Below are 21,334 nucleotides of genomic sequence, written 5' to 3'. Positions count from 1 at the left end.
TAGAGGAAAAGTAAAACATTTAAAAAGCCAAACTGGCAAATTACCCCTTGCCTGGTCATCTAGCTACATCCCCAGGGAGACTCAAGTATTGCTTTTCCCAGAGGGAGACTGAAGACAGAATAGCAATGTCTGAGTTAGGGAGTTAATGAACACTGGGACAACTCTCAGCATGACAAAACACCAGAAATCTTCCATTCAGGATACAGGAGGCTCCTTTCTCCATTGAAATGCGCCTGGTTTTATAGACGACACCAATATAAGCAACAGAGTGTTCTGTTGTTTTCATAGAAATTATTTGACAAACTTCCCACTCGTCGTGTGTTCCTTTAAGCAATACCACGAAGTAGAAGTTGAAAACGTGTCCGTCATCTGGATCTCTGGCCTCCCTACTTAAAAACCTGTGCTTGAATTTCAGTCAGATGTGTTCTCCATTTCGTTGGACAACGGCACTGTGGTCATGGATGTAAAGGGGATCAAGGTGCAGTCGGCAGATAAGCAGTACCATGACGGGCTGTCCCACTTCGTCATTACCTCTGTCTCACCCACAAGGTACAGCCCCTCACTTTATACTCTTCCCACCAGATGGTTTTATTTATTTTATTTGCATGATTCTCTTGAATGACCACTATGAATAATAGCCTATTTTATTGCTTTTCTAGAAGAAAAATGGTAGAAGGAACAACATAATGTTATTTTAAAAGGAAGTTGCTGTTAATTTTCAAGAGATGCCAAATAAACCACTATATAATTACTTCACAAGAATATAAGGGTTTTTTTCCACTGAAACCACAGGCTACAGACGTTCTTGGGGGAAGTACCTACACATAGTACTTCCTGAATGGATTTCAGTGTTTTGCACATAGAAGGAGATCAGAAAGCATTGATTTCATTTGGATTTTAATTAAACAATTGAGGGGAGCCTGGATGGCTCAGTCGGGGAAGCGTCAGACTCTTGATTTCAGCTTAGGTCACAATCTCATGGTTCATGAGTTCAAGCTCCACATTGGGCTCCACGCTGACAATGCAGAGCTTGCTTGGGATTATCTCTGCCTCTCTCTGTCCATGCCCCTCTCTATCTCAATCATAAATAAATAAACATTAAAAAATAATAGAAGCAAGAAAGCAAGAAAGGGAAAGAGAAAGAAAGAACTTTACATTTATGGCCATATTTTGAAAGCTCTAACTTTAGTTTTTAAATGTGTAATACTGAATTTCTTTTTTATAAGAAGAAAGCTTTCTAGAATAAGAAATAAATTTCTTGTCATAGCAGCTGCGATTCTGTATCCATTTCTGTGGAGCCCACCCATTACAAAAAAAAAAAATCATTAATAAGCCTTTCTAGAGTCCATTTCCAATCACAATCAAAACCATTCAATGTGCTTTTCAATGAAAATGGTCTCCCCAGATGTGATTAAATAATTACCATGAGTTATGTTTGTCTTTTCCACCTCCCACCCCGCCCCACACAAAATGCTCATGACTAATCATCTGAACTTCTTGTTTTTAGAGGTCTAGCTAGAGAGACTTTTCTGCATATCAAAATATTCATCTATTTTATCCTGGGCCTCATGACGAGTCTGGCAAATTGCTATCTTTTCACTGGCCAGAATGTTCTATTTCAATTTCACAAGAAAACCTGTAACCTGGAATGGAACTCAAGGTAAAATGGTAGCCAGGTAGTGTCTAAAGAAGCTTTTTCCTTTGCAGATATGAACTAATAGTAGATCAAAGCAGACTTGGGAGCAAGAACGCTCCCAAAGAGAAGGTGGAACAGACACAAGCAAGTGAAAAGAAGTTTTACTTCGGTGGCTCACCCATCAGTCCCCAGTTTGCTAATTTCACTGGCTGTATAAGTAATGCCTACTTTACCAGGTATAACATTTTTATTATTCATTAATTCTGCATGATTGATTAAAAAGAGGTCAGGTCAATAATGAAAGTATTTACACTGTTAAAACTGAGAGCTATGAGGGCGCCTGGGTGGCTCAGTCAGTTAAGCGACCGACTTCGGCTCAGGTCATGATCTCACGGTTCATGGGTTCAAGCCCCACGTTGGGCTCTGTGCTGACAGCTCAGAGCCTGGAGCCTGCTTCAGATTCTGTGTCTCCCGCTCTCTCAGTTCCTCCCCTGCTCATGCTCTGTCTCTCTCTGCCTCTCAAAAAATAAATAAATGTTAAAAAAAAAAAAAAAAGACTGAGAGCTGTGAAATTTAGGAGAAGCAGTAGAGGGTAGTCATTACAAGCTCTCATGTGCTTGGGCAACTGACATACTTGTTTGTGTGTAGGTTTCTTGCCTTTAAACTTCTATATGACCTTGGCGGAGTCAGCCTTTGTTTCTTCTCCACCTAAATGCAGATAATAATAACGCCTGCCTCCTTGTTATGACAATTAAATGAGATAGTGTGCAGAAAGCACCTGGCATACAGCAAGCTGTAAATATTAGATGCAATTAATGAGAAAGAATGAAATCTGGCCGTTGTAGCATCCTGGATGGAACTGGAGAGTATTATGCTGAGTGAAATAAGTCAGGCAGAGAAAGATGCCATATGTTTTCACTCATATGTGGATCCTGAGAAACTTAACAGAAGACCGTGGGGGAGGGGAAGGGAGCAAAAAAAAAGGTTACAGAGAGGGAAGGAGGCAAACCATAAGAGACTCTTAAATACTGAGAACAAACTGAGGGTTGTTGGGGGGTAGGGGAGAGGGGAAAGTAGGTGATGGGCATAGAGGAGGGCACCTGCTGGGATGAGCATAATATATATATATATATGTGTGTGTACATATACATATATATATACACATATACATATATATATGATGCAATTATGTCCATACTTATTATTAACGGTGTAGTACAGAGCAACATACCCAAATCCTTGTTAGAAGTTTCAGAAAGTCTCCTTAACTTTAAACAAAGACATTAACCTGGGTCCTTAACAAAGACAATAAGGGCTCCCTGACTACAAGAACAGGCAAGGGAGAAACTTAATACAGATCTAGGAACACAGAGGCAGTACCAATCACCCAGTGTGATGAGAGAAAAGGTGTTCATCTGTCAGAATGTGCTAGTGTCAGGCACAATCATCCATTCCTTGTTACATGGTTGGGTAAAGGTTTCTGATGAAGATTGTGGTTGATAAAGAAGGATCACACACACACACACACACACACACACACACGCACCCATTTTAATTGCCAAAGGACTTTCACTTCCATAATTTCCATCGCATAATTCTGAACAGTATTTTAAGGTTTTTTTTTCCATCTGTTGTGTAGGTTGGATAGAGATGTGGAGGTAGAAGATTTTCAGCGGTACTCTGAAAAGGTCCACACTTCTCTGTATGCGTGTCCTATTGAGTCTTCGCCATTGTTCCTCCTTTACAAAAAAGGCAAAAATTCCTCAAAGCCCAAACCAAGTCAGAATAAAAAGGTAAAAGACAATGCCGTGCCAAATCCTCAGCTGCCCTCGTATTCCATGCACACAATGCTAGACACTGATGCTTTATAAAATTTCCTCCAGTTTGCAACTGTGCGCCTACGAAAGGTAGGATTCTTCTAGCACCCCGTATTATTGTTTACCAGCTTTGGTGTTTCAATCTTTGCTCCCAAAGAAACATTTTGAATCCGCTTTTACTGTGTACTTCCAACTGCTTCTCGTTGCCGGGGTTAAAATTGCTCGTTACTTAATACCGTAATTCTCCTTACCATTTGCTTTGGTGTAGCAATCTTGGGCTTCTGCCACAGTCTTGGATCTCATTAAAGTTTCTGATCTTATCCTGTTTTCCTCCTTCCTTGACCTTCACTTCAACCACCCACAGGCACGGTCGATCTGTGCCATCGCTGGTGCTGCTGCATCATCGAAATCTTTTGAGTTCTTAAACTGCATCCCCTGACTACTGTTCTTTCTCGTTCATTTACTTCCAGCACGTACACTAGGTGCCTTCATTGCAGATGAAACTCTTAAGTCCTTCCCATTCTTTCAAGCTAATCCTCCCCACCCATCTTCCTGGCCCAGTTTTAACAATGTACTCGGGTGCCACTCCTCCCCCACCCCAACCCGGTCCAGGCCACCATCATCTCCCATTTGAGCCTTGCCATAGGCTCCCAACAGGCCTCTCTGCTTCCATCCACTTCTCTGATGCTCTATCCTCTGCACAACAGCCGCATGCTTGTAAATATGTCATATCGTGTCACTCTCCTGCTCAAAGTCCCCCCCACCCCCAACTGCACTCAGAGCAAAAGCTCCAGGCCCTATGATGTCTGAAGAGGCTCTATACCATCCAGGCCCCTTTCCCTCACTCACTCTCCTGCCCGCACTAGAACGAGCCATGCGCACTGCTGCAGGAAAGTCTTTCTTTCCACCTGGACACTCTTCCCCGAAATAGCTGCACGAACAACTCCCTCCAGGATTGCCCACTTTTCATGTGTTCAGGGAGGCCTGCCTTAACCCCCTATTTCATACCAGCTGCCTTTTGCCTTCCACTGGTACTACCTACCTCCTTTGCCTCTCCTAGTTGTCCTTTTTTCCATAGCACTTTTGTCATTTTAATTTATTTAGTGACTGTATCATGTTTACTATTTACTCTGCTTCCTCTGCTAGACTGCAAGCTTCCTTTTTTGTTGTTCACCGATGTGTCTTAAGAGCCTAGAACAATTCACATAATAGGTGTTCAAGAAATATTTAGCGATCTGCATCATAGGGTCATTATAAAGATTAAATGAGTTGGTCCATGAAAAGCCCTGGCACAATGCCTGGCATAGAGCAAACATTCAGTGAATATTAGCTGTTATATCTCTACAGAGCCTTGTGAATGTGTCTGGAGGACCAGTTCCTAAAAGTGGGATTGCTTGGCTTAAGGGAATGTGCGTTCTCAATAATGAGATTATTTTACTCCCACAAACAGCACTTGAAAGAACCTATTGTCTTTCACAATAGCTAACACTGGATGTGATCAGATTTTTATAATTTTGCCAATCTAACGGACAGATATGGCATCTCATTGTGGTTTTAATCTGCATTTCCTTGAATGCTAGTGAGGCTGAGCATCTTTTAGAGGAAGAACTGATTTCTCTCCAAGACTGGCTTCTGAGCCATCAGCAAGAGGAAAGCATCGCCCCACCCTCCAGCTTCTCGCTTCTGATGGTTTTGCACTGGCCGTTATACCTTGAGCACTTCCCTATAGATTTCAGCTTGCATGGACCACTTTTCAGAACCCCCATGCAACTTCTCCTTGGTTCACACATGATTTATCAATGTAAATAGAATAAGTTCATTTATGTATAATCCAAAGTTAGTAATTTTTCAGGATCCTTTCCTGAATTTCACACAGAAGACTTTTTTAGGTGATTCAGGCAGAGAAATAATTTCATTGACTTTTATGAAGGCTTGTACTAGAAGATAATATAAAGGAGTCTTCAGAGGAGACTATGAGGCTCCGATGAAATATTTCTGTCACCTTGTCACAGTGATGCTAAAATGTTTATCCTGAAATAGTTCAGCTGGGACTTGAGCACGGGTCAGTGGATCCTATGCAATAGGTTAATACAGGCTGATGAGGAAAACCAACCTTCTATGGCATACACCCAACCCCTTTAAATGAATACAGTTTTCTAGTTGAAGCTGTCCATCAAATGTAGTTTCCTAACAAATACTCATAGTCTCAAGGGTATAATAAACAGCCCTTGGAACTATTGACACAAACTTTTTAATAGTATAGGAAACCTCTTAGCCTTTCTTGTAAAAAGTCTTAGAAATTCAGCTTCAGAGTAACAGATACAGAAGCACTTTAGATTCCACTTATATTAGAATGCCAAATGTTTGCTAATCTTCTCTCATATTTACTCTTGTACCAATAGCTTCTTAAATAACCTACCAAGAAAAGCTTGTGGCCTTCGGTTTAATTTTTTATCAAGGCCAATTCATAGCAATTTTGGCTTATAACAACTTATTTTCACAGTAACTTCCTAATAGTCCATTTTATGAATATGTTATAATTTATTTAACCATTAATAGACTTCAGTGCTTTCTAGTTTTCTTCATTTATGGGTGAATACCATGGTACATTAATCTTTGATTTTATTGCTGAATAAACTTCTATGAAATATTCTTAGAGGTAAACTTATTGGGTCAAGTCAAACTACTTTCCAAAACAGGAACAGCGATTTATACTCCCCCATGAGTACGTAAGAATACCTGTCTTACTGCCTATGTTCTATCCTGAAAATTTTTCATAATCTCTATGTTTTTAAATTTAATTGGGAGCATAGTTTCTCAGGTGGTGTTTAGTGTGATAATGAAGATTTTATATATTAGACATCAATTCTGGAGTATTGGCCAACATTCCAGAGAATTGATCCCTACACACAGGGCAACCCAGTATATTAGGTATGTGACCTCATCTACCTGGATGTAGGTGTTTGGACCAGGGTAGATTATGTGAACTAAGCTGAGCTGTCAGATTCCTTTCCTTAGAAACTTAGAACCCGGAGACACCTGTCTAGGCTGGTCATTGAATAGAAAACATGGAATAACTCTATATTAATCATGCACGAGAAAAAAAGCTGCTTTATAGAAAGAGGAAAGGCAGAAAACTGTCCTGCAGAGAAAGAAAAATGAAAGCAGACAGTCTGAGAAAAACAAAGCTGAGATACCAGAGACATTTGGAAAAGAAGTGCCTTGATTCTGCCTGGTTTTCCAGTTCCTGATTCTTGCCTGTGGTAGGACCCTGCTATACTGTACTATCTTCTCTGGGATTGTGTTAAGATACTTCTATATCCCTATAACACATTACCGTCCTTTTTCTTAAGGAGCTCGAATACTTTGGCTGTTATCTGAAACAAAAGAAACTTAGTGAATTGAAATAGACCCTCAGTGGGGCGCCTGGGTGGCTCAGTCGGTTAAGCGTCCGACTTCGGCTCAGGTCATGATCTCACGGTCCGTGAGTTGGAGCCCCACGTCAGGCTCTGTGCTGACAGCTCGGAGCCTGGAGCCTGTTTCAGATTCTGTGTCTCCCTCTCTCTCTGCCCCTCCCCCGTTCATGCTCTGTCTCTCCCTGTCTCAAAAATAAATAAACGTTAAAAAAAATTAAAAAAAAAAAAAAAAGAAATAGACCCTCAGAGAAAAAAATTACAGTAGTGTAGTCAAAGTCTAGCGGGTTCAGGTTCCCCACACATACAGCTATTTTAGGATAATAAACTGAGACTCTGTATTATATGGTAATGAAGTAATTAAGTTATACTTGTTTTCTTTATTACTTATTATTATTATTATTATTATTATTATTATTCAGAGCATATATCCACAGAGGATTTAGAGTATTTGGTTGCCAGATTAATAACCAGAGTTTATTAATTTTTGCAGCTGACAAGAGACAGAGCCTAGTCTATGTGTTCCCACACTGAAGCAGAAAAAGGCAGGGCTGGTAACTTGAGACCGTCATAGTCCGATAGTCCATTGCTTTGCTGACCCCTGTAGTTGATTCACAGTTGTTCTCTTCCCATAGCTAAGTGGATGCACAGACTGAGACAGCGAGATCCTCTCCATAGGAATGGAAAGAAGGAGGAACCAGAGTGGAGGGTCCCCAAGCCCCCACCGACCACTCACCCGCACCCTCCCGAAAAACAAAACCCCATCCTCCAGCCAGTCATCTAAAGTCCTTTCCATCTGGCAACAGCCTGTCTCCCACTTTGCTATCTAAGTGTCTGCTTTTTCAAATCAATTTTCAGCTCCTTAAAAAAAAAAAGGAGCCATTTCCCACTCACCTTTGTCTTCCACACCACACACTGCCCGTGGAGGGCATGCAGAATCACTCATTTCCTTCCAGGTCATTTCTACCTATTAGGTCTTCAATAAACATTGCTGGAGTAAATGAATAAATGTCTGATCAGATTTATTTTCATTTACTTTAATTTTGCTTCAGAAACTAAGACTAGACAACCGTTCCATATTAGCCTGTAGTCTCAAAGCTCTAAATTTTAAAATCAACAGCGCAATTTAAGAGCACAAAGTAATTTTTAAGTATTGCTCTATACCTTGTCGCATAAACGTTTACTACCTATCTCATCACCAAAAATCCTCTTAGATATGTTGACGGTGTTACTGAGTATGTTAACTTTTTGCACAGCACGCATAAATAATAATCTGTGTGTTAAAGAAATATCGTTGTCTATGATTTGAGGCCTTTATTGATCGATTCTCTCAGCATTCTTTTATTGTCAATATTTCCCTTTTCCACCATTCGTTAAGATGTGCATTTAATTTAAATGCTGCAGCCAGTTACCTCTGTAGCTTCAGGTTAGCTCTACTTTACCACCACAGACTAGAATTTTGGATTTGTTAATACGCTGCGTTGTTGTTGGTGGTTGTTTTTAATGCCACAGCTACTGCTATCATTTGCTTAAGGAAAGAGAGGGGCCTACTATTTGATGAATGGAAGATCCACAAATAGTACACATGTTCCTTCCTATTTTGTTATGATGATAATGATGATGATGATTAACAATAAAGAAATCACAAATGAACTTTTGCTGCTAGTATATCACTTTTTTCCCTTAATATGATTTATTTCCTATTCTTATAGGGAGAAAAAAGTAAAGATGCGCCTTCAGGGGATCCTGCCAGCCTGAAGTTCCCAGAGCGGAATGCTCCAAGAGATTCCTACTGCCACCTTTCCAACAGTCCTAGAGCAATAGAGCACGCCTATCAGTATGGAGGGACCGCCAACAGCCGCCAAGAGTTTGAACACTTAAAAGGAGATTTTGGTGAAAAGTAAAGTAACACACTGTCCCTTCCAGAAACTTAATGCTATGGCTGGACTTCATCCTTGTTTGCCATAGCCATCTTTTTCTTACGATCTTTCCTTTCTGTGCCACCTTAATCCTATTGTTTTATCATCAAAATAATGCCACATAGTACATGATTCATGCTGCCCAATAAATTACATTCTATGTGACTTTCTTCCCAAAAGTAAGATGCGAACGGCAGCATTCTCCTAAGAGTTGGCTGCATTGTATCAAAAAAGAAAGATAATCAAAGAAAGAAACATGGGGCAAATTTCAAATGACTCATCTTCTAACCTCGATATTACCTTCCTCCCCCCATAGAAATCGCTTTCAGATTGAGAGTGGGGGTGTCTCTGAACTACTGGAAGGTTAATAAGGAAAGACACTGAAGACACAAAACCACTGTATCTCCACTAACCCTCACGCTATCTGTAAAGCCCAGCACCTCTTCCCAGTATTCTGCAAATCTCCAGGTTACTGAGTACTTTTAAAGACTTCTTTAGGGGCGCCTGGGTGGCTCAGTCGGTTAAGCGTCCGACTTCAGCTCAGGTCTCCATCTCACGGTCCGTGAGTTCGAGCCCCGCGTCGGGCTCTGGGCTGATGGCTCAGAGCCTGGAGCCTGCTTCCGATTCTGTGTCTCCCTCTCTCTCTGCCCCTCCCCCGTTTATGCTCTGTCTCTCTCTGTCTCAAAAATACATAAAACGTTAAAAAATAAATAAATAAATAAATAAATAAATAAATAAATAAAATAAAGACTTCTTTAGTGTTAGTACCCAAATATCCTTATATAGGTCTTATATCCCTTTCAAACCTTCATAGAAGCAATGCATTCAAAAAGAAACCTCTACTGCCTTCTAACTTGCTGTCTCCCTAATAAGCAGTATCAGTATTTTATGTTCATTGGGAAGAATTTAGAGTTAAATCAAACTAGAAATTAGCCTAATAAATGTATCTTATCTATATGGCCTGGAGACAGATGTCTAGAAAGTTTTGTTTAATTCCTACACATTCTGGTGACTGGTTTTAACAGGTGATATCTATTGATTCATTGTTACTGGGAAATAGAAAATGAATCTGTATTTTAGATATTACACAAATGATATTGTTTCTGTGCAAATTTTTATATGCACATTAATTCCTGACTAGCATTTTTCGTCCATGTGAATGAACTCGATGCAACCACATTTTCAAAGTAAGACACATTCTGATCCATAAGTGAAACAATGCTTCCTTAAATGTAGAATGTAGCCCTGCCATATAAAGAAGCAGGGAAAGATTTACATTTTTTGAGTTAATCACGCTTTCCCAATAGCCATTAATTAATACTAAGGTATAATTAGAAGTAATGCTGCTTAGGATTTGATAGAATGGCTACTCATTCTTCCTTACACTCTGTTTCTGTGGGAAACTAGAGATCACCCTCAGTCTCATTTTACAGATAGTAAGCTTTTTCTTTTCCTTTACCAGATCTCAGTTTTCCATTCGTCTGAAAACTCGTTCCTCCCATGGGATGATTTTCTATGTGTCAGATCAAGAAGAGAATGACTTCATGACTCTATTCTTAGCCCATGGCCGCTTGGTTTTCATGTTTAATGTTGGCCACAAGAAACTGAAGATTAGAAGCCAAGAGAAATACAATGATGGAGTGTGGCATGATGTGAGTTGAAGGTTGAGAATATTATTATGAGCAAATATTCACCATTGTCAAATGGACTGACATTAATGCCCTAGTGGTCTCTCTAGAAATACCCATTTTAAAATTCTATTTGCATGTGCTCAGAGTTCAATTTTTAAAACTTTTTTAAATTCCTTGTAAAAATCTTGAAGCTTATTATTAAAATGAGTGTAATTTTTTAGTGTAATTATTTTCACCAAAGGACCAATGGCAAACATAAACTGAAGTTTCATTTCTAATGAATTTTCACTTGTTTCTTTCCCACTGCCTGTAAGTTTCTCAATTTTAACAGCAATTGCTGAGTGTCTTTTATAGGCTAAGCTGTGGAAGATACAAAGCAAAGAGTAAATCGCTTAGTTAGGAAGACAGAATAACCACTGGGAGACTATCTAAATATTGAAGCAAATCAATGTTATGTAATGGAAAGAGTAAGAAATGTAAGATGCATGACAATTAATTGCAATAAGTTTAGGAGAGGGAGAAAGCAAGTGGGCTGGTCAGCGGGAAAGAGCTTCATTGAGAACTCTGCTAAATATGTATAAGCTGTATTCAGAAATTCAGCCTGTCGCTTTAAATCAAGCTTTAAAGGAAAAAACTAAACTCTTGACCTTCAGAGAAAGGACCAGTATTTTATTTTTTTCTCAATGGTATCATTTTTTTTTAATATGAACTTTATCGTCAAATTGGGTTCCATACAACACCCAGTGCTCATCCCAACAGGTGCCCTCCTCACTATTTTAAAGAACTTCTGCAGATTTCCCACAGTACTGTAACACCAAAGGTAGAAGAGGCAACCCAGCCTTCCCCCCCCAATCTTGGGATATACTTGAGATGTGGTCTTTTCTTTCTCTCCATCAGGTGATATTTATTCGGGAAAAGAGCAGTGGCCGACTGATAATTGATGGCCTCCGAGTCCTAGAAGAGAGTCTTCCTCCTACTGCAGCTGCCTGGAAAATAAAGGGTCCTATTTATTTAGGAGGTGTGGCTCCTGGAAGGGCTGTGAAAAATGTCCAGGTAAGCTAGGCATGACCAGGTAGAGCCACTGACCTTTAGAGCTGGAAGATTATTTAATCTAGGCCCTCGTTTTACAATCAGCCAACTGGCAAGAGTGAAACTGGAGTTTCGCTGGATATAGGCTATCAAAGTGAGGACTGTCCCAGGGGGTGTCTTTCTTGCCTCTGGCATTACAAAGTCAGGAGTGATCTTTTGATTCTATGGTAGGGGGGAGATGAAAAAGTTTCAGAGGTATATAAGCTGTCATGAAAAGTTATGCCTCACGGAGATACTTGGTTGGTTGTTCAGCAAGTACCCATGCTTTTAGGAAGAGAGAAGAAAGAAAAGAAAGAAAGAAAGAAAGAAAGAAAGAAAGAAAGAAAGAAAGAAAAAGAAAGGGAGAGAGAGAGAGAGAGGGAGGGAGGAAGGAAGGTCATTCCATTATATATTATTGAGTGACAAAAAACTTTTGGGCCATTGGGCCCTTATGTAAACTACGATTTCATTTTTGTTTCCTACACACACACATACACACAGACACGCATGCACACACAATTTGTAAATGTGCAAGGAAGTGTGGTTACTCCTGCAGAAAAGCAGGGGTATAGTAAAAAACATGTTATTTTTATATTTTAAAAGTTAAAATTGCACCTGTACAAAAATATTTAGCAATCAAGGGGATGTATCAAAGGGCTAATTTTTTTCTTAACAAATATAGATTTGACTTTCGCACAAAAGATTAATGCGTTTCTAAGATTCCATAATATATGTGGATAAAGCAAAACAAGGGGGGAGCTTGTGTTATAATTAGATTTTAGGCAACTAGCCCCAATTTCATGACAATCCCTTTAAAAGTAAGGTTTCCAAAGCAGTATAAAATCAGCTGCCCAAAGTGGCCCAAGTTTCAGGTCATGAGGTGTGATAAATGCTCAACCACAAGATCAGGTAATGAAGCCAGAAATGCAAGCTTTCTGCTGCTTATTTAACCATGGTAGACTTAACAGTTAAGAACTTTGTTAGCTGTGGGGTGCCTGGGTGGCACAGTTGGTTAAGCATCTGACTTTGGCCCAGGTTATGAACTCATGATTTGTGGGTTCAAGCCCCACTTTGGGCTCCACGCTGACAGTTTGGAGCCCTGCTTGGGATTCTCGCTCTCCCCGTGGCCCCCCCCCAACTCATTCTCTCTCTCTCTCTCTCAAAATAAATAAATAAACTTAAAAAGAAATAATTTTGCTTGCCCTCATCAGCATCAGGTGATCTTGGGCCAGCTGTCATCCTTGAAGGAAAACAAACTAGGATCCTTCCAATATTTAATTTGAAAGCCAAAGCTGCAATTTATTTTGTCATAGCGTATGTAAAAACTTTCATAGCTAATTACTGCAGGCTGACAGTCTCAAATACAAAATCCCGGCTTCAAAGAACCAGTTGAGAAGCTACTCCCTGGAAAACTACTGATCCTTCAGATAGCTAAGATAACACGACGAGGAACTGCTTCATTTCTCTCGGGACTCGAGTCCCTTCCTTTTGTTTCCCTTTGGTGCACCTGTGAGTGTTAAGAAACTAGATTTTAAGGAATGTCTTCTTCTCTCAGATAAACTCAGTCTACAGTTTCAGCGGCTGCCTCAGCAATCTTCAGCTCAACGGGGCCTCGATCACCTCTGCATCTCAGACATTTAGCGTGACTCCTTGTTTTGAAGGTCCGATGGAAATGGGAACGTACTTTTCAACAGAAGGAGGATACGTGGTTCTAGGTAACAGTGACTTCCGCGCAGAACATGAATCATGAAACCCTTCTCTCCTGGAGGTGGCTGACAGGGATCTTGGGCTCAGAGTTAAAACTTCAGAATGCCAAACTCACTCAGCCCTAGGAAATGGCTTCTTTTCACAAGAATCGCCTTTCTCGCCTCCTGCCATGCCAGACCGGTCATGTACGTCCGTCCCTGTTTGCTTCCCCTGACCAGAGCTTCTCCACAGCTGCCACAACTCTGATGTAGACCATCTGGGCTCTTTTAGAATTTCCTGTGCTGCTCTGTGGTCTAACCTGGGTCAACTCTTAGCCACCCTGCTCTCGTCCTTCTCTGCTGCCTCTTAGCATGACCCGTTGTCCCTACCAAAGGAAGTTCCACTTCCTCCCTTTGCCCTGCATCCCCACCCTTCAGAAATTTTATGTCTGGATTTTTAGTCTCCTCACCTATTACTCTGTCATTCACTGAACCAAGTTTTATTGTATACCTCCAGTATGTCGGTAACCTGTGCCGAGGGATGGAACGTGATAGTTCTGAAAATAAATACATAAAGCCCTAACAGGCTACATGCAATCACCATCCAAGCCACCCCAACAAATATTCCATAGAGCAAACATTAGGCATGGCAGTGCAGCCAAGTGCAGGTCTTGGAGTGAGCTCGGACGTTCTCAAAAAGAGTTCATTTTCTTGCATCACTGCAACAGCAGCTCCTAACTGCTTCTACTGCTCTCACGTTTCCTTTCCTCTGAAGTGCTCTGCAGTCCTGGTAGCAGTTACCTTTATTAAAACTTATTTTAAAATACAGACCTGATCAAGTCCACTCCCCTGAGCAAAATAAAGGCAACCTTCCCTGCGTGAGCTCTAGCGCCCTTCCCCCCCCCCCCCAGGGCTCCCCACTCGCCAGGCCTCCCTCTACCCTTGCAGGGGACAGCCCAGCCACCCTGGCCTCCACAGGGCTCCCCAAATGTCCCAGGCTCTGTACTCGTGTCCAGACCGCTTCCTCCGCCCAGGTTGCTCTTTTCTCCTCCTCACTTGGAAGAGTTAAGTGGTCCCACTGGCCGGAATCAGTTTCTCCTCCACTGAGTTCCCACAGCCATGGTGCCTTTTCCACATGCTGCCCCCAGCCACACACCCCATGCCGCCCAGCAGGAGTGGGGTGCTAGTTATCTCGGACCCCATGGGGCTTGCCACCGTGTGTCTGACATGGGAGATACCACTTTCTGCTTTACCGATTGAAAAATCTGCCAAACTTTCAAAAACAGGTATAAAAATACATAATTACAAAATCACACCATGGTTGCAAAATTTAGGTGGCTGCTTTTGAGAGCTAACGTTTCTCTCCACAGATGAGTCTTTCAATATTGGGCTGAAGTTTGAGATTGCATTTGAAGTCCGTCCCAGAAGCAGTTCCGGAACCCTCGTTCATGGCCACAGTGTCAGCGGAGAGTACCTAAATGTTCACATGAAAAAGGGGCAGGTAGTGTGGGAAACGTTGTTTTAATAGACCATCTCCTTTGACCTTGGATTCTAGATCTGAAGCCGATTTATGTCACAGAATTAGTTCATCAATCTTTCCTAAGTGGAAAAAAAGAAAACCCAATAGGGAAGCTATACGTGGAATTTAAATGCAGGCAGTACTTAGATTCAGACTCATAGTTGGGAACTGATTTCATTAGAGCAAAGAGCCATGAAAATGTGACAAAGCTAAAAAAAAAAAAAATCACCAACAAAATGGAATTAAAAGATTGTAATAAAAGAAAGCATTTTTACAACAAAGGAGAGAAGCAAACATATCCAGCTGTCAAAATGAACTCTAAAGCATCTTTCTCTCTACAATATATGTGCATACCAGATGTGTATATGTGCATATATGTACATAAACATATATATTCTTTTCAATTGCTAGAAATCAAAGAATTGTTATAGTCAAGCACCACTTTCATCCTTAAAAAGTATGACTAAAGAACATTCATGAAAGTGTTTGAATAAATATTAAAGAAAAAGCAGCATATTTTCATTTATGTCTCTAACTTAATAGAACTGATTTTTTTTTTTAATTCTGGCACTAGTAAAACATATACTAGTTTATGTTAAACTAGTATACTAGTTTACTAGTTAAACTAGTATACTAGTTTACTATAGATATGATAAAATCCTTATAATGGCACTTACTGTGTGTCAGGAACTGTTCTAAATGTTTCATATGGACTAACTCATTTAACACTCCACCCCCCCCCCCCCCCCAGTGGCTCTGTGAGGTAGGTTTTACAAATGAGGAAACAGAGGCAGAGTGAGGTGACTGGGGCACCGGGTACGAACCCAGGCAGTCTGGCTCCACCAATACCTTAACCTGCTTTGCAGAACACATTCCGTCTTTTGAAATTAAAGGAATTTATGCTATTATCTTCTTGTCCCTCTCCTCCAGCTTCTCTCCTGTGTCATTATTTTGTCCTCTCCTAGGAACAGTTTACTCTCTATAGCCTACCAAAGAGTGACCCCTTGTGTTCACATTGCAAAGCTAATCGTTTGCATGTGGTGAATTTAAGAAATCTAGTTTTATCAGGAAAAGGAGAGATGAAATTATATAATAATGTTCCCTGTCTTTTGCAGGTCATAGTGAAAGTCAACAATGGCATCCGAGACTTTTCCACCTCAGTAACACCCAAGCAGAGTCTCTGTGATGGCAGATGGCACAGAATTACAGGTGAGGAAAACGGAGTGTCCTGGGCTTCCTTTGTAAAGAGAGCCTACACTCCCATGTGTGGAGTGATGGCTTGGGAGAACTTAGACTACAACTCATATGATAAGATAGGGAATGGATGACAGTCTAAACGTGGCCAAGAAAAAAAAATCACGTTACCGTATATATTGAATCCACACGTGATTTGAACATTTGAATACTGCCAAAACGGTCTTAAGGGGTTGTTTAAATAATGCACAATTTATGGAGCAAAAGAAAAGTAGGAGAAAAAGTATCCTAAATATTCTCCCTTTCACAGGAAAATGTTACAGTGATTGCTTGGTTGGACGTTGAAGTTTACAATGATATAGAAGAAAGTGTGAGGTTTATTCTGGAACAAATATAATCCATTGCTGTTATAAATGAGTCCCTTTCGTGTGAAGATTAATCATTCCAGTGTCGTTTTTGACCAGTCTTTTCCTTGTATTTCAGTTATTAGAGATTCAAATGTGGTTCAGTTGGATGTAGACTCCGAAGTCAACCACGTGGTTGGACCCCTGAATCCAAAACCAGTTGATCACAGGGAGCCTGTATTTGTTGGAGGTGTTCCAGGTAAGAGTTATTTAAAAGGGACAAGTTTCCAAATCCAAAAAACAGTAAGTTCTCATTATTGTTATTATAGTATTAATTATTGAGCCATATGTTTTCCTAATTCACCTCCAAGGATTTTATATACAATGTCCTTTCATAGGAACAAGTATAGAACTACGCTCCAGACTCCTACCTTGTAGATATTACTCTCCCTTTGCTATATATGTTATTTTTTTTTCTCTTTTCCGTTTCTCAGATCCACATAGTGAAACACACACCCTACTTTTTTCTCTAACACAAAGAAAACCCATTTACTAATACTGCTCTAAGATCTGAGAATCTTGGGGGACTAAAAGTTTGCTGGTAATTACTTCCCTTCCTTACTAAGAAAGGAGTTCTTTCTTACTGAGAAATACACAGTTCTCCTTGTCCAAGATTAGTCTGAATTGTGAAAACAGCTGCAGACCATAAGTTCTTTTGTCCCTATGTAGTGACAGTCCCAAAGAGAGGTTCCCAGCTGCCATCCTGCAAACATCATCAGTAACATTGCTGCTGGTACAATCCAGGATGGTCACAGAAGGACTCTCATGGACCCCCCCACAATTGTTTTAAACCTCCGGTGCAGGGACCATGACCTATTGAAAGTGTTTGTTTCACACATTTAACTAACTTGGAAAAAAACTGAATGTTAAAGCTAAAGAGAGAGAGAGAGAGAGAAGGAGAAACCCCAGCTTTTACATCTGGAATTTGGTAGAGATTTTAAGGAAAAACTTAACACGGTTTTTCCTTGTGTGCTATCTAGATTATTTTAGACTGACCCATGTAAAGGCAAGCAATACTTTAATGCAGAGAGTGAGAGGGAAAAAAAAAAAAAGAGAGAGTGAGAAAACACAGATAAAATTAAGCACCTGACACTGGGGAGTCACAAAATCATACCATCAAAGCACTCCTCTGCTTTGTAACATGCATTTTTCAAATACTAGTATTGACAATAACAGTAACTCACTGATGAAAGAGTTGAGACCTTCCTCTTCTTTACGTCCACTATCCGCGCCCATCTCCATTCCCCAGCCCTCTCCTCTGGCTCCGGGCCGCGGTTCTCAAAGGGATTCTGGCAAAGGCCACCACTGAACTTCCTGCAGGCGGTACATAAGAAGTGTCAATTCTTCTGTTTCTGTACATTGCCTTCTTCCTGGAAACCACAACGTGGTTTAACATATTTCACACGTTCCCAAGAGCGTGCAACACCACATTTTGCAAGGCCCTTGATCCTCTGGCCCCTCCTTACCCCTGCCTCTGGGGTCTCTCCACACCTTCTGAGACTTAGAGTTTTCTGAATGCTCAGCGATGCTCTCCTTGCTCTGGGCCTTTAATAGCACGCGGAGAAATGTTCTTGCTTCCCTCCTCCCCATACGTTTGGAGGAACAACTTCTCCCACTCTTTTCCCAATTTAACCCCTTATTGACCTTTAGGACTCAGCTCAGACCTCTTCTTACACACACATGCCCTGCTCTTCCTAGAATGTGCTACATTTACATATCCCTTTTGTAACACTTAACCACAGACTATTGTTGAACTTCAATAGTATACTCCTTGCTGCTAGGGACCGTGACTTCATCCAACACAAAACAAACATTTACGGTCTACTAAGCACTGTGCTGGGCTCCCAGAGAAGGACAAAACAAGCACGGCCCTCCTTCATGGAACTGACAGTATTTGTTCTTTCCTTCGCACCAAAGTGCTTTACTCTGTCATTCAAACAAGTATTTCTCCTTGATTTTTGTCTGTTTTCAGAGTGTGATCCCAGCATTACACACTGCCATCATCTCCCACTACAAGAGCTGCTAAGCTCCATAGGCTGGGTGGGAAAGGTGGACCTGAAGCCAGACTCAGCCTGCCTGAGTCATATAATGAACAGCAAATTTTAGCTAAGGAGCCCGCACACAGGAACTAGTGGGCCAGGGGGAGCTAACCACCAGCCCACTGCACCATTACAGCTTTTAATTCCATCTAGGAAACGTGCCAGCAAGGCTAGAACGAAAGCAATTATAATTTAAGCTGAATGTCATTAATTACATCACATTGAACTGTTCAACATTAATTCCACTAAAATCACATCAGAAACCGAGGCATGAAAAAGAATAACTAAAGGAAATTTAGGCATAAATAAACCTCTTATTTGGAATCCTATTGGAATTCCAACCAGTTCTCTTCTATCATGCAGAGCCCTGATAACACTATTTCTATCAATAAAAAGTTAATGCATTTAATGAACTATATTCCCCAAAGTCAATTTTATTGTATAATTTAAAACTCAGAAATTTAAAAAAATTATGGGAATGGAAGCTGGTACAGCCACTCTGGAAAACAGTATGGAGATTCCTCAAAAAACTAAAAATAGAACTACCCTACGACCCAGCAATTGCACTACTATGCATTTATCCACGGGATACAGGTGTGCTGTTTCGAAGAGACATATGCACTCCCATGTTTACAGCAGCACTATCAACAGTAGCCAAAGTATGGAAAGAACCCACATGTCCATCGATGGATGAATGGATAAAGAAGATGTGGTATATATATACAATGGAGTATTACTCGGCAATCAAAAAGAATGAAATCTTGCCATTTGCAACTACATGGATGGAACTAGAGGGTATTATGCTAAGTGAAATTAGTCAGTCAGAGAAAGACAAAAATCGTATGACTTCACTCATATGAGGACTTTAAGGGAAAAAACAGATGAACATAAGGGAAAGGAAAGAAAAATAATTTAAAAACAGGGAGGGGGACAAAACAGAAGAGACTCACAAATATGGAGAACAAATTGAGGGTTACGGGAGGGGTTGTTGGGAGGGGGAATGGCTAAATAGGTAAAGGGCATTAAGGAATCTACTCCTGAAATCATTGTTGCACTATATGCTAATTTGGATGTAAATTTTAAAAAATAAAAAATTAAATTAAAAAAATTTTTTAATTAAAATAATGTAATCCACACATACACACAGATTTGACTGTTCCTCTACTGAAAAGCCTGCATTATTCTATCATAGTCAGGCTTTTAACCCAAGGAATGTTCTTAATACCGTGTTGATTTTATTAATCAGTTACTTAGGGTACTGGGACACTTTATTGTCACTACCTACCATAAATTGTGTGAATTATGCAGACCCTAATTTCTATATGAATTATTTTCTCTAGATGATGTTCCCCATAAACCAAGGGTGGTAAGCTTGAGCAGAATGAAAAGGCATGTTCTAAAACTAGTTTCCAAAATGGGCAGAAGAAATAGATGTTTCTGCCCCTTACACTCTTTCCTGTTCACTCATTTTTATTCTGGTGATGAAGTACGCTGAGCAGCCTTGAAGAATATATATAGTCATACTAATCTAGAGACAAAGGGAATTGATCTCAGCCCCCTTCCAAATCTAAAACTTGATAATTATTCTAAATATGAAATGCTATTTCCATGATTTATTTTCAGTACAAAGCTTCTGCACAGTCTTAATCTACACTGCTTAGAAAACTTATTACAGCTGCTTGATGGTATTTAATTTGCTGTCCTGTTTTATGTTCCTTCCTGAGTTAGTGATTTCGAAGTGTTTTCCGTCTCTTATCTGCTACTGCTCACATAGCTGTTTGTTCATAATAATAAGATTTGACTAAATGGATTTTAATTCCATGAAATTTCTAAGTCGTCTCAATTGCTTTAAATTATATTGCTTCTATCATCCAACACATTTAATTTTATCTGTACAATTAATAAGCATAAGGCTTCTTCTAGATCTCTAATTAAGATAAGGGGAGAAGGTTCCCCTGGCATTCTACCGGGCACCTGTGCCCATACAAAGACTAGTCTAATTATCATTATCCCATTTATAGTTCTCAAACCCTGAGCTCAGAAAAATTAAAATTTAGTTTATATGAATTCATTATTTTCTCATTGTATTTTATGAACTTGGCAAAAATGTGGAGGCTTAAAGGCAAAGGGTGATGATACAAATTAAGCAGAAACATGAGCCAAGTCTAAAAACAGTGTGGAAGCTAAAATTCCTTTCCCTTTCCTCATTAAATCACACAAAAATAAGTATAGATCCTGAAAATTCACTACTGAAGCTTTATCTATAAGTGATAGATTTCAGCCCTGGAAGACAAATGAAATCTACTCAGAAATTTGATCAGGGAAAACATGGCAAAACTTTAAAATTACCACATGTTCATATTTCTTCAAAGGCAGATAAAGTTCCTGAGAAAAGGAGTCAATTATAATTATATTCCATTTTTGACATGGAAATCATCTTGATGATGTGAGCAGTTACTATGTATATTTCTGCCCAAGTAATATTTGGACTTGGAATGCCTCACTTGCATTCTTGGTTTTCGTTTCTTTCTTTTTTTCAGAGTCTCTGCTGACCCCGCGCTTGGCCCCCAGCAGACCCTTCACAGGCTGCATCCGTCACTTTGTGATTGACGGGCGGCCCGTGAGCTTCAGTAAAGCAGCCCTGGTCAGCGGCGCCGTGAGCATCAACTCTTGTCCAGCAGCCTGACGCAGCAGAGCAAAACTGCCCCTACGAAGTTCTTGAGAGCACTGAAAGAAACACAAAGCCAGCTGGGAGGAACAGCGACTTTTCCTCCCGGTGGGAGCCTTCGCCTAGTTGAGCAGGACTTAAATGAATCGTCAGGGACTGGGTGTTTATTAATAATTTCTTACTTGGATTCTGACCTTGGATCCAAAAGGTCTCCAATGAACAACAATCAAAGGAGTGTTACACTTACTTGTATTATTTCCTGCTGGTGAAATTACTGTTCCTGTTTCTAATAAAATAGAAGGGATCCTAAATAAACACTGGCACACATTTTTTTAAGTATG

The 21,334-nt window shown here is 40.2% G+C and overlaps 1 protein-coding gene across 2 annotated transcripts in view; it reads left to right on the top strand.

Annotated features, from left to right (window-relative positions):
* The window catches only part of LAMA4 (laminin subunit alpha 4), a 146,032-nt gene extending 124,698 nt beyond the window's left edge, over nucleotides 1-21,334 (top strand). For both annotated transcript variants that reach the window (XM_040474418.1, XM_040474417.1), the window contains 11 exons: nucleotides 416-549; nucleotides 1,708-1,872; nucleotides 3,276-3,429; nucleotides 8,579-8,766; nucleotides 10,248-10,437; nucleotides 11,314-11,469; nucleotides 13,040-13,199; nucleotides 14,540-14,670; nucleotides 15,804-15,897; nucleotides 16,366-16,485; nucleotides 20,866-21,334. In XM_040474418.1, the coding sequence (XP_040330352.1) occupies nucleotides 416-549; nucleotides 1,708-1,872; nucleotides 3,276-3,429; nucleotides 8,579-8,766; nucleotides 10,248-10,437; nucleotides 11,314-11,469; nucleotides 13,040-13,199; nucleotides 14,540-14,670; nucleotides 15,804-15,897; nucleotides 16,366-16,485; nucleotides 20,866-21,011 (1,638 nt within the window). In that variant the 3' untranslated portion in view covers nucleotides 21,012-21,334. The remainder of the gene's footprint in view (nucleotides 1-415; nucleotides 550-1,707; nucleotides 1,873-3,275; nucleotides 3,430-8,578; nucleotides 8,767-10,247; nucleotides 10,438-11,313; nucleotides 11,470-13,039; nucleotides 13,200-14,539; nucleotides 14,671-15,803; nucleotides 15,898-16,365; nucleotides 16,486-20,865) is intronic.

The sequence above is a fragment of the Herpailurus yagouaroundi genome, unplaced genomic scaffold, assembly GCF_014898765.1.
Source record: "Herpailurus yagouaroundi ecotype Mexico unplaced genomic scaffold, PumYag 139, whole genome shotgun sequence".
In the NCBI taxonomy this organism is placed as follows: domain Eukaryota; kingdom Metazoa; phylum Chordata; class Mammalia; order Carnivora; family Felidae; genus Herpailurus; species Herpailurus yagouaroundi.
The sequence above is the reverse complement of the archived record's forward strand: the minus strand, read 5'-3'. Positions and strand labels throughout refer to the sequence as shown.